Source organism: Oncorhynchus masou, chromosome 9, assembly GCF_036934945.1.
Source record: "Oncorhynchus masou masou isolate Uvic2021 chromosome 9, UVic_Omas_1.1, whole genome shotgun sequence".
NCBI lineage: Eukaryota > Metazoa > Chordata > Actinopteri > Salmoniformes > Salmonidae > Oncorhynchus > Oncorhynchus masou.
This window is the reverse complement of record NC_088220.1, coordinates 49,926,764-49,945,186: the sequence shown is the minus strand read 5'-3', so window position 1 is coordinate 49,945,186 and position 18,423 is coordinate 49,926,764. Positions and strand designations below refer to the sequence as shown.

General features: G+C 46.4%; 1 protein-coding gene across 1 annotated transcript in view; it reads left to right on the top strand.

Annotated features, from left to right (window-relative positions):
* The first annotated feature begins 442 nt into the window (after positions 1-442).
* The window catches only part of LOC135546121 (sodium channel subunit beta-2-like), an 18,928-nt gene continuing 947 nt past the window's right edge, over positions 443-18,423 (top strand). The window contains exons 1-4 of the mRNA XM_064974285.1: positions 443-660; positions 14,134-14,300; positions 14,875-15,085; positions 16,045-16,240. Coding sequence (XP_064830357.1) covers positions 576-660; positions 14,134-14,300; positions 14,875-15,085; positions 16,045-16,240 — 659 coding nt within the window. The 5' untranslated portion in view covers positions 443-575. The remainder of the gene's footprint in view (positions 661-14,133; positions 14,301-14,874; positions 15,086-16,044; positions 16,241-18,423) is intronic.

The following is an 18,423-nucleotide window of genomic DNA, read 5'->3' as shown; positions in this document are numbered from 1 at the left end:
AAATAGGAGATCAGTATGATTGTTTCCGTTAGCTAGCCTATAGCATATTTATATTCCATATGTATATTCATCACCTATACTGAAAGCATGATCCACATAGTCTACTTCATGGGAGAATGAGAGTCGACACATGTGATGTCATTCTATTTTGAGCCCGATCAAACAAACAGCAATCCCAAACAATCCCAGTAGTTTATCTAAGGGCATCAGTGAGTTATGAACATCAAGTGCTTTTCCAAATGATTGTGTTTACGTTGGAACGGTAGATCATTGCGAGTAAATGTAGTTTAATATTTGTTCATTGAAATAGGGGATATGAAAGGGGGAAATGGAGAGCTAGAGAGGGAGGGAGATACGAGTAGGGGATTTGATTCCATTTCTAACCTCCCTGCCTTTTTTTGAGAGACACCCACAACCATATAATCAACTATTTCTACAGCTACAGTCACTGCCAGCCATATCATAGCACTGAAAAAAAGAACACATATTTTAAGATTTTTTCTAAAGTAAAAAGGAAGATTTTACGATATTTCTATTTTATTATATATCGTGACGTTTTACTACAAGGAGATACAATGCATTTTACATTACAAAAGCGAAATAAGACGTGGATGCCAGCTATCAATCTGAGCATCGTGGGATTGATGGTTTATATTATGGGTAAGTAGGCTACAACAGAATGTAAATGTAATGTAAAGTTAACAGCGGATCGATATTTGGAAAGATGAGTGACAGAGGCGCAATTGTACTCACTTGGATCAAATGTGCTCCGTTTTCTCCCGCGTCGTGTGTGTAAGTGTGCGTGTGTTTGTGTGCGTGTGTAGATGAGCGACATCTAGATATTCCTGAAATCCTGTATGATTATGGTAGGCTACCTAATTAATAGACTGGTGGCTCACGAAATCCGCCGCTTGTCATCACTATAAATTACCAACTTCCTCACCTCCAAGGCTAACACTTTACCCTCGCCATTAGTAATTATATCTAATACGCCTGTATGCTATGTCAACAGACTCCGTCAAGTAACCATAACAGTAGACTAACGATGTTTTTTTTACTCCAGAGACAAACGTAGTGAATCACAATAAGCGTAATTCCAGTGTCCCAACGCCTGATCTATATCAACCGAAACAACGTGGGGATTTATTATTGGCCCGCTATCTACCTATAGCTTATTCAGAATGTGTAACAGTCGTGTAAGTATCAGGGTTCTGGCAGATCCAGTGATGCTCTCTCTACTGATGCAGGTGCGGGGTCGAGTGGATGGACGCTGACGCACGGACACCGCGTGTCTCCATCATCTCTGCACTAGAGACGCATCACTAGCAACATCGCCTTGCGTACAGGCTATTTGTAAACAGGCCTTGAATCTGAAAGAAATTGTCGTTTATCCTCAATTTAAAATAAAGAAATCTTCATAGTGCTTTCTCATAATAGCGGGTCTAAGCGTGACTGGCAGCTTGCTATGCCTCGGTCAACTGGCTATGACGAAGCCTATACTGAGTTTAGAGCATCTGGGCGGATACAATAATCTATTCACATTGCCTCACTAGTTTAGCCTATATTTCTCGTTCATTTACATAGCCTACACTTTATTATTCGTATCCCAAATAGCACTCAGGTAAAGATGGATAGTGAAAGCTCTGTTTTGTGCTCAACAGAGGCCTGCTTGGGAACAGGCTACGGATGCGTAATGACAGCTCATGAGATGAATATCACGACCTGTAGTAATGTTGATGCCATGACATCATTAAGCCTATGCAGTAGCCTAAACCGTTATGTTCCACACGTGCCTGTTGATACCTGTGTTATCATAATGTTGTAGAATATTACAAATAAAAAGTAGGTTAAAAATGTGGAAAATATATATTGGAAAAAATAGCATTGCCATGCAGTGCCTATAGCCTAACACTTTCAAACTGTTGTGATGAAGCAACTGTGTGTGTGTGTGTGTGTGTGTGTGTGTGTGTGTGTGTGTGTGTGTGTGTGTGTGTGTGTGTGTGTGTGTGTGTGTGTGTGTGTGTGTGTGTGTGTGTGTGTGTCATCTGGTTCACACTGTCTGGTCCTTGTGCAGTATGCAGCAGAAGAGATGACTAATACCACACCAGCCTCTGAAACCTTCACCATTTTAGAACGGTCATAGTATTGTCATGCTGCTGCGCCTCCTAGACTTTGACACCAGGGGGAGACAGTGCCACGCAGACATTGTACTACATAGACCAGCAGCAATGTCTAGCAGGCAATGCTGGCATGCTGAGCTCACATACATATCCTCTCATGCTGTTTCAAGTAGCAATTGGTAATCGTAGACGTTTAGGAGCTCACAAATGCTATTTAACAACAGTATGGATGATTGATATAGAGGACTAGGCTACACTGGATGACTAACAACCAAGAGAATTTGTATTATCCATTCGGTATTGGGATCTTTGAGTGCACCTTATAATTTCATCCACAAGGGGGCAGGCTAATCCACAACCGCTGTATAGCCCAGACTGTAGCCTGTACCATACCGTGGCTATGCAGCATTTAAGTTTGGAGCTGGCAGCATTTATTTCGTTGGATAGATCATACATTCTCATTCTCAGGATAGTGCCATGAGGCTGCTCCTTTTGAATGTGAGGAAGCCGAGAGTAGGAGTAGCTGCTCAGTCACGGAAGGGATGCTGTCGGGTACATGATTAGATAAATCTGTAAGGTACAGGCGTGGTGCGGGGTGTCGTTTGTGATCCCATAGACTCCTGCATCATGACCTTGCCTGTCAGCAGGTTCACCTTATATTGTGCCATGTGTCACATCAAAGACACGTACCTCAGCCATCAAAAGACAGAGATCCAATACATTTTGACCACTGTTACCTCCATAAAGCCAAAGGTAAAAACATTATGACCAGCATATTAAGGCCAGTCCCTCAGTAATGTATTACACCACATCATCCTTTCCCCTATTGAACTCACCAGTCATTGAGTATGCTGAGCCATTGCCTACAGCCAAACACAGACACACACACACACACACACACACACACACACACACACACACACACACACACACACACACACACACACACACACACACACACACACACACACACACACACTCGCACGCATTCACACTGAACACACACAGGACCAAGGACATTGGCAGTCACTTTTATTCGGGGCTATGTATCACTGGGCAGCTAACGGGCACCCAAGGTCATGGGGAGGTCATGGTCTATGAGACAACCTGGTCCATCAACCACATTGTCAGCAGGCAGGTAGTGTTTAGAAAGTTGTGCCCTTGAGGTTTCTGCATTATGGTACATTTGCAGAAAACGTACAAATTCTATGGTAGCTATGTCAGCCATAACACCCCATTACTTTACATGGAGAATATTTCAATAACGCTATGTAACTTGCATGCCTAGAATTAGAAAAAAAATCTAAATTCTAAAAGTTTGCCCAACTCTCAAAATACATGGCTCTGGTCCGAACTAGTCTTGAACCTGGTGAAAGAGCAGAGGCAGAACCACAGTCTCAGTGGATTGGGGATGTCTGTTAGTTCGTGACATTTCCTAACACTGACATACCTCTTTAAAATCCTATGCACACAAGTATGCTCACACACGCACACACACACACACACACACACGCACACACACACACACACACACACGCACACACACACACACACACACACACACACACACACACACACACACACACACACACACACACACACACACACACACACACACACACACATACCTCTTTAAAATCCTATGCACACAAGTATGCTCACACACACACACACACACACACACACACAATGAACCATTACGTTTGAGAGTAGCAGCAGCATAAAAGAATTTGGGGGGGGCAATGGAAATATTCTGGGTAGCCATTTGATTAGATGTTCAGTAGTCTTATGGTTTGGGGGTAGAAGCTGTTTAGATACCTCTTGGACCTAGAGTTGACGCTCCGGTACCGCTTGGTGTGCAGTAGCAGAGAGAACGATCTATGACTGGGGTGGCTGGAGTCTTTGACAATTTTTAGGGCCTTCCTCTGACACTGCCTGGTATAGAGGTTCTGGATGGCAGGAAGCATGGCCCCAGTGGTGAACACACTACACTCTGTAACACCTTCAGGTCGGAACCTGAGCAGTTGCAACAGTGATGCAAGCCATCAGGATGGTGCAGCTGTAGAACCTTTTGAGGATCTGAGGACCCATGCCAAATTTTTTCAGTCTCCTGAGTGCCGTCTTCACGACTGTCTTGGTGTGCTTGGGACCTGTTAGTTTGTTGGTGATGTTGACACCAAGGAATTGAAGCTCTCAACCTGCTCCACTAGAGCCCCGTCGATGAGAATGGGGGTGTGCTCAGTCCTCATTTTCCTGTAGTCCACAATCATCACCTTCTGGCACCACACGGCCAGGTCTCTGACCTCCTCCCTATAGGCTGTCAAATCGTTGTTGGTGATCTGAAAACATAATGATGGTTTTGGAGTCGTGCCTTGCTGTATAGTCATGAGTGAACAGGGAGTACAGGAGGGGACTGAGCATGCACCCCTGGGAGTCCCCGTGTTGAGGATTAACGTGGCGGATGTGCTGTTACCTACCCTCACCACCTGTAGGAAGCCCGTCTGGAGGTCCAGGTTCCAGTTACAGAGGGAGGTGTGTAGTCCCAGAGTCCTTCGCTTAGTGAAGTTTGAGGGCACTATGGTGTTGAATACTGAGCTGTCGTCAATGAATAGCATTCTCACATAGGTGTTAGGTGTAAAAGGGCAGTGTAGAGTGCAATAAATATTGCATCATCTGTGGATCTGTTGGGGCGGTTTGCAAATTGGTGTGGGTCTAGGGTTTCTGGGATATTGGTGTTGATGTGAGCCATGGCTTTCAAAGCACTTCACGGCTACAGAAGTGAGTGCTACGGGTCGGTAGTCATTTAGGCAGGTTACCTTAGTGTTCTTGGGCACAGGGACTATTGTGGTCTGCTTGAAACATCTTGGTATTACAGACTCAGACAGGGAGCGGTTGAAAATGTCAACAAAGACACTTGACAGTTGGTCAGTGCATGCTTGGAGCACATGTCCTGGTAATCTGTCTGGCCCTGCGGCCATGTGAACGTTGACCTGTTCAAAGGTCTTACTCACATCGGCTGCTGAGAGCGTGATCAAACAGTTGTCTGGATCAGCTGATGGTCTCATGCATGTTTCAGTGTTATTTGCCTTGAAGCGAGCATAGAAGTAATTTAACTTGTCTAGTAGGCTTGTGTCACTGGGCAGCTCTCTCCCTTCGTTGTCTGTAATAGTTTGCAAGCCCTGCCACATCCGAGCCGGTGAAGTACGATTCGATCTTAGTCCTGTATTGATGCTTTGCTTTAATTTTTGCTTGTAAGCAGGAATCAGGAGGATAGATTTATGGTCAGATTAGCCAAATGGAGGGCGAGGGAGAGCTTTGTACGCGTCTCTGTGTGTGGAGTAAAGATGGTCTAAGAGTTTTTTTCCCCTCTGGTTGCACATTTACCATGCTGATAGAAATGAGGTAAAACTGCATTAAAGCCCTTGGCCACTAGGAGCGCCGCCTTTGGAAGAGTGTTTTCCTGTTTGCTTATGGCCGTATTCAGCTCATTGAGTGCGGTCTTAGTGCCAGCATCGATTTGTGGTGGTAAATTGACAGCTACGAAGAACATAGATGAACACTCTCTCGGTAGATAGTGTGTTCTACACACATGTATGCTCACACATACAGACCCACGCATGCACACACACACACACACACACAGTGGATGAATGCAATGTCCTGTTAGCTAAGAAACCACAGGAAACTACAATCCCACTCTCCCCGCAAAACACACTCAGAGTTTAGTGGAGGCGGTATGGTAGAACCTCAACAAAAGCTTGCATTCTCTCCCGTGCTATTAGTGTTTAGGCTAGCGTCACAGCTGCATCTGAAATGATAGGTGTCGTAGTGCAGTTTTGCATTTACACTCTTAAAAAAACAGGTGCTATCTAGAACCTAAAAGTGTTCTTCGGCATTCCCCGTAGGAGAACCCTTTGAATAACCCTTTTTGGTTCTAGGTTGAACCCTTTTGGGTTTCATGTAGAACCCTTTGCACGGAGGGTTTGAGAATGAACCAAAAAGGGTTCATCTGTGGGGACAGCCAAAGAACCCTTTTGGAAACCTTTTGTCTAAGAGTGTAACCTTTTTTTATTGTATACATCATGTGATGTTAACTGTAGAGAACACATCGTGATGATCTGAAGTTATCTTGGTGCAGTGTGTGTGTGTGTGTGTGTGTGTGTGTGTGTGTGTGTGTGTGTGTGTGTGCGTGTGCGTGTGCGTGTGTGTGTGTGTGTGTGTGTGTGTGTGCGTGTGTGCGACAGTATGTATTGAGCTGCCTCACAGCAATCCAATGACATTTGAAAGTCGTTTCTACAGCACCGCAGAGCATCTCGTCCTTACCTTCTCTTTTACGATGACCTCGAGCCTCTGGGGGAAAAATGAGCTGAAAGACAGAGAGAGTGTGCGAGCGAAGAAGGGAGGAGGGAGGGAGAGGGCGCTACACTGCAGTATTTCCTGCCTTGTGATCGCAGATGAAGTAGTGCAGCATAAGCAAACGGTCACATGGGTGTTACACACTATTGAAACACTTGCCTTATAGGATGAGACAATCTCTCTCCGAGTGCTGCACATATTGTGGTATTATAGTTCAATATGTGTGTGTATCGGCCTATAGGTTTAGACAATGATGTTGGCATCAGACATACTCTTAACTCCCAGTAACACGGTACGGAAAACATGTACATTTGTTCAAGATAGCGTTTAACTCAGAGATCACCTTCAGCGGTGATGAAGTGCGTCAGAGTTTCGAGCCAGGCAATGTTTGTGCATGATCAACGTCAACTCTTCATGCATGTGCTCCCTACTGACCTGATGTAACTTTCCCAACCAAAGCCTCTTGCACAAGACTTTCGTTGGACTCCCCCTTTAAATTACTGCAGAACCAAGTGCTACTCAAGTTCGGTTAGCTAATCTCTTAGTGTTGGCAGTGAGCTACAGTAGCTTCCAATTACTTCCCATTATGTAGACTTTGAGCGTCGTTAAGACATGCCAGCTGGCTAAGCATGGATGGGATCATCTGATTGTGTATGTACAGTGTAAGGATGTGATGGACATACTGTAAATGAACCCCCTCCTCGGTGTGGGAATGTACTCACCTTATAGATGCACAAGATACAGTACATTGTACGATCTTAATTTGATCACCATTTTGTTTCTGAATAATTTCCCTACACGGCAGAAAATGCAACCCTGTAGGGTATTTGAGGTTTGAAAAGGCTTCTAAAGTTTGTAATTTCCACTTTAAACTACAAACAGACTTGAAAATGTATCAACCCTTACTGTTTCCTGTTGCTGCAGGGTTATTTTTTATGCTGTAGCAAACAGGCTCAAATTAAGATCCTACATCTGTATATAGCTAATTGGAAATATACAAGGGCAAGGCATAGGCTAGGAAGACATTCACATATCACTAGTAAATACTAGCACACACGGCTGAGTGCTGACTCTGCAAGTACATGTGCTGTGGGCTGTGTGCTGTGTGTTTGTGTGACGTACAGCTTTTGCATATGTTTTGCCAATGTGTAGCTATGGGTCGATATGTGAGCATTTGTGTGCGCGTGGGAGGGGGGGGGGGGGCGTCATGTTTGTATGTATATTGTGGGATGTCAGCCTGTTTCCCCCCCCTCCTCTCTAAGAAGGTGCTGTGCTGCAGTACTTCCAGAGGACACCTGATTCAGAGAGAGGAAGGGAGGGGAGGGAGGGCAAGAGGACAGGGAGGAAGTGAGGGAGCCGAGGGACAGGACACTAACTGCACCACTACAGCACACAAACAGTGAGGGAGAGAGAGAGAGAGAGAGAGAGAGAGAGGGAGAGAGAGAGGGAGAGTGAGGGAGAGAGAGAGGGAGATAGAGAGGGAGAGAGAGAGAGAGAGAGAGAGAGAGAGAGAGAGAGAGAGAGAGAGAGAGAGAGAGAGCGTAGAAGGTCTATCTGCAGCAGAGACCCGGTACAATGAAGAATGAGTGCAGCAGCAGTGGGAGCTTGTCCAGGAACACAATACTCGGCAGACTGCAGAAGGAACGAATGGTGCAGAGCCAATACACCCATCCCACCCTGGCGATCATGCACGTGCTTGCACTCACTAACAGCCACACTCAGACCAATACACACACATCCCACTGAGGCACTCACAGAACACACACACGCATGCACACACAGGGCACCCTTAGGGGGTCCTACTGTACCTACTTGCCCGTCCAAATAAAACTATTGAAATAAAGATTTATTTGACCGGGACGTGCGCTGACAGAAAGACGCATCAATCTCAGATAAAGCATCCGACCGAGGAAAACAGCGCCCCTCTGTCTCAGTATGTATAGACCATGAATTTGATGTTGTCTGGACCAAAAGAGGATGGCATGTCATACTAATTCTGTCCAGACAGCATCAGACACATGGGCTACATATAGTAAGACAGATGGGGGCACTGTTTCGCTCATTCAATGCTTTCTCTGATGAGAGAGTTCAGCAGAGATGAAGATGTGAAGCGAGCGGGCTCACTCTCGCCAAAATTACTGTGGATTGTTTCAAATCACACGTGAGTAGGCCTATGCCTATTTGGGGAGCCCACAATTTGGGCAGTGCATGTTGCAATATGTCGAGCTGATTGAGCAGTGAAAAGCATCTAAAATAGGTGTGAAGATAATGTGATAATGTAAAATGTTGCAACAAGAAGAAAGGGAGGGGTGTGTGGCACAGATATGGCTTGTCCTTTTCCAAAAGTTAGACAGACATGGCAGCTCTGCTTCTAGCTCTTAAACAACTTTGCAGTATTTTGTTTTTTTTTGTGGGTTGTTTCTTACATTATTAGACCAGAACATTTTTTGTGTTATTACATACAGTAAGAACTTTTGGATATCAGAGGGGCGTTAACTCACCAGCATTATGACCAGGAATATGATGGAGAAGAGGTATTCGGAGTGGACTTCTATTCTGACTCAGGGGGCGGGCACACCATCCACCGCTTCCGAGTATATTACTCACTAATGTTAATCTCTGGACAATAAAGTAGATGAGCTCAGTACAAGGATCTCCTTTCAGAGAGACATCAGGGACTGTAACATACTCTGTTTCACGGAATCATTGCTCTCTCAGGATATACTGTCCCCATCCAAACAGCCAGCTGGGTTCTCAGTTCTCATCGCACTTCTAATCGCGCAGATAGGAAAAAAGAACTCTCCAGGATGAAGAAAGGCGGGGGTGTATGTTTCATGATTAACTACTCATGGTGTGGTTGTGATAACTTACAGAAACTCTAGTCCTTTTGTTCACCCTACCTAGAATACCTCACAATCAAATGCCGAACGTATTACCTCCCAAGATAATTATCTTCGGTTATAGTCACAGCCATGTATATTCCCCCTCAAACCAATACCACGACAGCCCTCAAGGAACTACACAGGACTTTATGTAAACTGGAAACCACATATCCTGAGGCTGAATGTATTGTAGCTGGGGTATTTAACAAAGCAAATTTGAGGAAAACTTTACCGAAGTTCTATCAACTCATTGACTGTAGTACTCGAAAAACATTAGATCACTGCTGCTCGCATTTGGCAAATCAGATCACAAACCCATTTTGCTCTTCCCTTCCTATAGGTGGAAACTCAAACAAGAAGTAAGGTCTAGGTCTGCTAACGTCTGCTAAGGTCTAGTCAATGCTGGTCTGACCAATCGGAATCCATGTCTCATGATGGCAAGGGGACCGGTAATATGGTTGAATACAAACAGTGAAGTTATTCCCTCCATAAGGCAATCAAACAGGAAAAATGCCAGTGTAGAGACAAAGCGTCACAATTCAACGGTTCAGAGAAGAGACGTATGTGGCAGTCTACAGCCAATCACGGATTACAAAGGGAAAGCCAGCCATATCGCGGACAATGACGTCTTAATCCCAGACAAGCTAAACACCTTCTTTGCCCGTTTTGAGGATAACCTAGTACCCGCTCCCAAGGACTGTTGGCTCTCATTCTCCGTGGCCGACTTGAGTCAGACATTTAAGCGTGTTAACCCTCGCAAGGCTGACGGCCTGATGGCATCCCTAGCCGCGTCCTCAGAGCGTGTGAAGACCAGCTGGCTGGAGTGTTTACTGGCATATTCAATCTATCATTTGGTAAATCCGACCACAAATCTATCCTCCTGATTCCTGCTTACAAGCAAAAATGAAAGCAGAAAGCAAAGTGGTCAGATGAAGCAGATGCTTAACTACAGGAACATTTTTCTGGCATAGACTGGAATCTGGTCCGGGATTATTCCATCACTGGCTTTATCAATAAGTGCATTGAGGACATCGTCCCGACAGTGACTGTATGTACATACTCCAACCAGAAGCCATGGATTACAGGCAACATTTGCACTGAGCTAAAGGGTAGATCTGCCGCTTTCAAGGTGCGGGACTCTAACCCGGAAGCTTATAAGAAATCCTGCTATGCCCTCCGACGAACCATTAAACAGGCAAAGCGTCAATACAGGGCTAAGATTGAATCGTACTACACTGGCTCCGATGCTTGTCTTATGTGGCAGGGCTTGCAAACTATTACAGACTACAAAGGGAAGCACAGTCGCGAGCTGCCCAATGACACGAGCCTACCAGACAAGCTAAATCACTTCTATGCTAGCTTCGAGGTAAGCAACACTGATGCATGCATGAGAGCATCAGCTGTTCCGGACGACTGTGTGATCATGCTTTTCGTAGTCGACGTTAGTAAGACCTTTAAACAGGTCAACATTCACAAGGCTGCAGAGCCAAACGGATTACCAGGATGTGTTGTCCGGGCATGTGCTGACCAACTGGTAGGTGTCTTCACTGACATTTTCAACATGTCCTTGATTGAGTCTGTAATACCAACATGTTTCAAGCAGACCACCATAGTGCCTGTGCACAGGAACAGAAAGGTAACCTGTCTAAATGACAACAGACTCGTAGCACTCACGTCCGTAGCTATGAACCCTAGACCCACTCCAATTTGCATACCGCTTGAACAGATCCACAGAAGATGCCTTCTCTATTGCACTCCATACTGCCCTTTCCCACCTGGACAGAAGGAACACCTATGTGAGAGTGCTATTAATTGACTACAGCTCAGCATTCAACACCATAGTACTCTCAAAGCTCATCACTAAGCTAAGGATCCTGCGACCAAACACCTCGTTCTGCAACTGGATCCTGGACTTCCTGACGGGCCACCCCCAGGTGGTGAGGGTAGGTAGCAACACATCTGCCATAGTGCTCCTCAACACTGGAGCCCCCCAGAAGTGCGTGCTCAGTCGCCTCCTGTACTCCCTGTTGGCCAGGCACGACTCCAACACCATCATTAAGTTTGCAGACAACACAACAGTGTTAGGTAGGCCTGATCACCGACAACGATGAGAAAGCCTATAGGGAGGAGGTCCGAGACCTGGCCAGATGGTCCCTCAAAGTAACCATAACTAAGGAGATGATTGTGAACTACAGGAGAAGCAGGACCGAGCACGCCCCCATTCTATTCGACGGGACTGTTGTGGAGCAGGTTGAGAGCTTCAAGTTCGTTGGTGTCCATATCACCAACAAACTAGAATGGTCCAAACACACCAAGTCAGTTGTGAAGAGGGCACGACAAAGCCTATTGCACCTCAGGCAACTAAAAAGATTTGCCATGGATCCTCAGATTCTCAACAGGTTCTACAGCTGCAACATCGAGAGCATCCTGACAGGTTGCATTACTGCCTGTTAAGACAATTGCTCTGCCTCCGACTGCAAGGCATTACAGAGGGTAGTGCGTACGGCCCAGTACATTGCTGGTGCTAAGATGCCTGCCATTCAGGACCTCTATACCAGGCGGTGTAAGAGGAAGGCCCTAAAAATTGTCACAGACCCCAGCCACCCCAGTCATAGACTCTTCTCTCTACTTCCGCATGGCAAGTGGTACCGGAATGACATGTCTAGGACAAAAAGGCTTCTCAACAGTTTTTACCCCCAAGCCATACAATTCCTGAACAGGCAATCAAATGGCTACCCAGACTATTTGCATTGTGTGCCTGCCCCCAACCTCTCTTTTATGCTGCTGCTACTCTCTGTTTATCATATATGCATAGTCACTTTAACTATACATTCATGTACATTCTACCTCAATTGGCCCGACCAACCAGTGCTCCCGCACATTGGCTGGCAGGGCTATCTGCATTGTGTCCCGCCACCCACCACCCGCCAACGCCTCTTTTACGCTACTGCTGCTCTCTGTTTATCACATATGCATAGTCACTATAACCATATCTACATGTACATACTACCTCAATCAGCCCGACTAACCGCTGCCTGTATATAGCCTCGCCACTGTATATTGCCTCATTACTGTTATTTGTCACTGTCTTTTTACTGTTGTTTTTATTTCTTTACTTACCTATTGTTCACCTAATACCTTTTTACACTGTTGGTTAGAGCCTGGAAGTAAGCATTTCACTGTAAGGTCTACCTACACCTGGTGTATTCGGTGCACGTGACAAATCAACTTTTATTTGATTTAATTTAGTAGGCCTGATGACCAACAATGAGGAAACAGCCTACAGGGAGGACGTGAGGGCACTGACGGAGTGGTGCCAAGAAAATAACCTCTCCCTCAACGTCAACAAAACGAAAGAGCTGATCATGGACTTCAGAAAAAGCAGAGGGAGCACGGTTACAGTAATTTCTGTTAATGCATGTATTAGTTACAGTAATTTCTGTTAATGCATGTATTAATTACAGTAATTTCTGTTAATGCATGTATTAATTACAGTAATTTCTGTTATTGCATGTATTAATTACAGTAATTTTCCTGGCCTGCAGGAAAATGCCCATTTGGCAATGTCTGATTTCTGATGTCTTAACTCACCACGTCCACCACTAATAAGCCCATCTTCAGTAATCTTTTCTTCACATCACACGTTGTAAACAAAGTCTGTTTTTTCCCCATTGCGAATTATAGTTCCTCAGTATTTGAAAACTCTTTCCAACACTCCTGTCCTCGATCACCAAGCCTCTGTCGGAAATGCAAAGTATCATGAGTGGATGATCCCATTGGAAACGTTATAACAATCGCTTTCTGTCCCAAGCTCACTGGTGTGGGAAACTCTGAGAGTCTGGAAGGGGTTAGTTGATACAATGCTACAAGTTTGCAAGCGACAGCTTATTGCCGGAGCCAGTTGATGATTTGATACATTTTTGCATTTTTGCAATCAGTAGCTCAAGTCAAAGGGAGGCAGAGTAGAGAGATGAATGAAAGTCCGTTTTTTTAACATCCATTGCAAATGATAGTTCCTCAGCATTTGAAAAATCTTTCCGACGCAAGCAAGCGGGTGCACACATAGGAGGACAGGTGAAAGAATGTGTCCACCTATGAATATCAAAGGCCCTTCTGACCTATTCGTTCTGGTGCCTGCCCAGCACACACACAACACACACAAACACACACACAGCAACAAACAGAGGTGCAAATGTTCACACTGATACTGTGCACTGTCACCATACGCAGTACACAGACACAGCACTAGGCACACACAGGTATACAGCACAGTTCTGCCTCAATGCCTCAATGACTTATGTATTCAGGAGATTCAGCCAGACTCGATTTCGTCAGCTTTAGACAAATGCTCATGCAAGGTGTGTCTGGAGCTGCATTAGGAGTAACCGGGAGCAGGAGTGAGTCACTGTGTGCATACCGAGATGTTGCTACGGTTCTGGTTCTGGAGCTGCGCAATGCCTCCCAGGTTGTGAGGACAACTAGCGTCCAGAACACTACTGCTAAAGCATTATTCTAATACCGCTATCACCGTCTGCTAATGGTGGTCACTTTACAGAGGATTTCTCTGACAAAAAAATGAACCATTTGAAATATGCACCGTAGCCGTTTGTTTATGTGACGATCGCCATACATATGTGTGTAATCGGAATGCTCTTTCTCCTGAATGAACTCACTCCTTCCTGCGGGAACAGCAAACAATCAACACCCATACTTCCATGTGTAGCCGATCTGTGTGTTTTTTTAACAAATCCCCTCCGTCTCGCTCCTTCCCCCAGCCTGCCCTGCGTCCAGTATGGATGTGCTGGTCCATAACCGCATCAACGTCCTGAACGGCACCATGGTGAAGATCCAGTGCATCTTCACCTCCTGCTACAAGGTGGACGTCAACAAGTTTGCCATGAACTGGACCTACCAAGAGAACACCAATGAGACTGAGGAGATGGTGAGAGACCAGACTGTGTGTCTGCCCTTGTCTTGTGTCAATGTCGGGCCGATGCACAATGTCCATTTCAGGACACCCTCAGTCTCAGATTGACTCAAGGAAGGTGAGGACTCGCTTTTTTAAAAGCTCCAACTATTTTGACGTCTTTCATTTGACTTTTATTTATTTAGCCAGGATAGTCTACAGATGTAGGATCTTAATTTGTTCAGCATTGCCGTAGCAAAATAATCCTGCCGCAACAGGATTTTAACGTTAGGTCCATAATGTTGCTTCATCAGTGGTTAGGCTATGAGCTGGACAAAATTAGACTGCAGTACATGAAAAGTGCAATACTGTTAATATAACTGTGTATTATTGCGGGTTTTCAGTGAATGTCTGTAAATCACGAAGCTCATCTGGATTTCCTGCAGTGCAGGAAAATTCTCAATAACAAAAAGAGTGAAGAAATTAAGATCCTACATCTGTTCTCAGTAATAATTGCCACTGTTTTCCAGGGAGTCCTGGGTTCAATAACAACGACATGTTTCCTGTCTATCTTTCTGCTAATCACTCTTCTTCCTCCTCTCTCCTCCAGTTCATGACCTATAAGAAGGGGATGATGCCCCTGCGGACAGACCGGTTCAGTGACCGGGTGCAGTTTGTGGGTAACCTGGAAAAGAACGACTTGTCCATCACCCTCTCTGATGTCCAGCTGTCGGACGAGGGAGTCTATAACTGCTACGTCCGTAACCCCCCTGACCGCATCCAGGGCCACGGAATCATCAATATGTTTGTCGTCACAGAACGTAAGGGGGAAAGGCGGGGAGCAAGGCAGGGAGCAGGAAGAGGGACAGGGGGCAAGGCAGGGAGCAGGAAGAGGGACAGGGGCAAGGCGGGGAGCAAGAAGAGGGACAGGGGGCAAGGCGGGGAGCAAGAAGAGGGACAGGGGGCAAGGCGGGGAGCAGGACGAGGGACAGGGGGCAAGGCAGGGAGCAGGAAGAGGGACAGGGGGCAAGGCAGGGAGCAGGAAGAGGGACAGGGGCAAGGCGGGGAGCAAGAAGAGGGACAGGGGGCAAGGCGGGGAGCAAGAAGAGGGACAGGGGGCAAGGCGGGGAGCAGGACGAGGGACAGGGGGCAAGGCAGGGAGCAGGAAGAGGGACAGGGGCAAGGCGGGGAGCAAGAAGAGGGACAGGGGGCAAGGCGGGGAGCAAGAAGAGGGACAGGGGGCAAGGCGGGGAGCAGGACGAGGGACAGGGGGCAAGGCAGGGAGCAGGAAGAGGGACAGGGGCAAGGCGGGGAGCAAGAAGAGGGACAGGGGGCAAGGCGGGGAGCAAGAAGAGGGACAGGGGGCAAGGCGGGGAGCAGGACGAGGGACAGTGGGCAAGGCAGGGAGCAGGAAAGAGGGACAGGGGGCAAGGCAGGGAGCAGGAAGAGGGACAGGGGGCAAGGCGGGGAGCAAGAAGAGGGACAGGGGGCAAGACGGGTAACAAGAAGAGGGACAGGGGGCAAGACGGGTAACAAGAAGAGGGACAGGGGCAAGACGGGGAACAAGAAGAGGGACAGGGGGCAAGACGGGGAGCAAGAAGAGGGACAGGGGGCAAGGCAGGGAGCAAGAAGAGGGACAGGGGGCAAGGCAGGGAGCAAGAAGAGGGACAGGGGGCAAGTTACTTTGCTGTTGCTTCGCGAGTCTGAAAATACATGATCTAAGTGATTTTTTTTGTTGTGTTCTCACACTATCTCACCTCCCCCTCCTCCCCCCCCACAGTGCCTCCCCCGCGGGACTCGACAATAGCGGTGGCGATCGGGGCATCAGTCGGCGGTGCGCTGGCTCTGCTCATCCTGTCCATGGTGGTGGTGAAGTGTATAAGGCGCCACAAGAAACAGGAGCTCATCTCTGATGAGCAGAAGATGGAGGAAGAGGGCAAGCTGGATGCAGAGGGGGGCACCGAGGAGGGAACCAAGTGAGAACCGCCCTTTTGTTGAAGTTCTCTTGAAGTGATGTCTTCTTCTTTAGCCGTCCTATGTCTTCCTCGATACCTCTACAGATGTAGGATCTTGATTTGAGCCAGTTTGCTGCCGCATGAAAATAATTCTGCAGCAACAGGAAATGGGAAGTTGGACATTCTTCTGGAGTTTTACATATGTGTAAGGGAAAATCAAGTTTGAAATTTCTAAGTGGAAATTACAAACTTCAGAAACCTTTTTAAACCTCAAATACAGCACAAGTGTAACATTTCCTGCATTTCCGGGAAAGTTGTGCTGCAACAGGGTGATCATATTAAAATCCTACATCTGTATATTGCTTTGCTCTCGGACTCTTTCTCCAAGGTTGTGAAATTCTAATGACATGTCCCCTGATTTGCGCTATCCTCCTTTTTCTTTCTTTCATTTCTCTTTGCTGTTTGTCCTTCTCTCTAGCGCTCTCACTCTCCTCTTCTGTCATCTACTTGAGGCAATGCCTTAGAGGCAAAATTGGAGAGTCTTAAAATCTACTTCAATTAGCTTTCTCTTTCAGCTGTACGTATGTGCGCTGACGAGGGTGGTCCATCATTTATACCAAACAAGTCACAACATTCTGGAATAACCCCAGAAACGTCACAAAATATAGATGCTATGGAAACACGTGCCAGAAATATGTCCGGTGTAAAGTGGATTCATACATTTCTCTTAAAACATCCTGACAATGTGTGTGTGTGTGTGTGTGTGTGTGTGTGTGTGTGTGTGTGTGTGTGTGTGTGTGTGTGCGTGCGTGCGTGCGTGCGTGCGTGCGTGCGTGTGTGTGTGTGTGTGTGTGCGCGTGCCCCATGTGTATGTGTGTATATTGCCATGAGCCAGGCAGCTATAACCGGCATGCATGGTCCTGGAGGCCCAAGGTTCGCTGGAGCCACACCCCCTCCCTCACGCTGGTAACAATCTGTGATTGGTGTTTTGTGCTGGTCATGTGACCCCCGTTACCCAAGAAGAAGTGGCCACTTATGGCCTTCTTCCCCAAACCTTGCTGTTTATCCTGCTCTCTCATTACCATGGTGATGGGAACTTCCAATTCTATGTGATATTTAGCTACGATAATAGCAGTGTGTCCTTGGCTCATGTCCTGTATGACCACTGATGTGAAAGGACAATAGATTAAAACAGTGTGCTGTCGTCTCATGTATCAGAGGCCGTGAAGGACGGGAGACATGGAAAGGACTGTTGAGACACAGTCTCACTCTCAACCTCTGTCCTGATCTCATCCAATAGAACGTTCCATCCTATCCTACCTTTCCCCCTCTGGTCTGCTCTCCCTTCTACCTTCAACCTATTTTCTACCTGAGGATCTCTCTTCCAGGACTTAGATCTGATCAGTTCTGATTCTGAAAGCCTGTAGGGGCTCAATCCTAACTTCAGATACAAACACAGAACTTTTCTGCACAAATCTGTCGTCGAACACGATTCATGGGGGAAGGAAAAGTTACGTGTTCTCACTGTATCTCAAGTTAGATTTTTGTCCATTCGTTTGCAGTCAGGTGTTTGTTTGACCTGACACGTGTTTGTTTGACCTGACACGTGTTTGTTTGACCTGACACGTGGCTGTAGACTCCGCCATGCAAGGTTCCAGGATGAATTTTGGTCCTACTTTATTTGGATAGGCCTGGATTTTCATAGTCATACTATCAGCAAACGGTCTGTTGATAACAAACTGCTAGTTCGGGTTAAGGTTAGGTTTAGAATAAGGGTTAAGTTTAGGGCTAGGATTAGGGTAAGTGTTAAGTTTAGGGTTACTATAAGAGTTAAGTTAGAGATAGGGTTAGTAGATAGTTAGTTGAAATATTACTGATAGTAGGTAGTAGATGGTCTTTAGAGCACCTACAAAGGGACGACGCACATGTGTCACAGCTTTTTTTTGCAGGCTATGGGAGTCTACAGCCATGTCTCAGGGCAATGTGTTTGCATGTTTTTTACTAGGTTTTGAGTGACTCGTATCTAACTTGTTTCCCACACTAACTCCATGAGAGATCCAACCCTGCCTGTTTCTGCACAGTAGCTATTGCTGTGTTTGCGTTGTGGCCCTAGCCAATGTGGTGTGGTGATGGGTGTGTGTGGTGCAGTCTGTGTTTGGTGTATGGGATTGTACAAGTTAGTCCCCGACTTTTCCCCCTGGTCC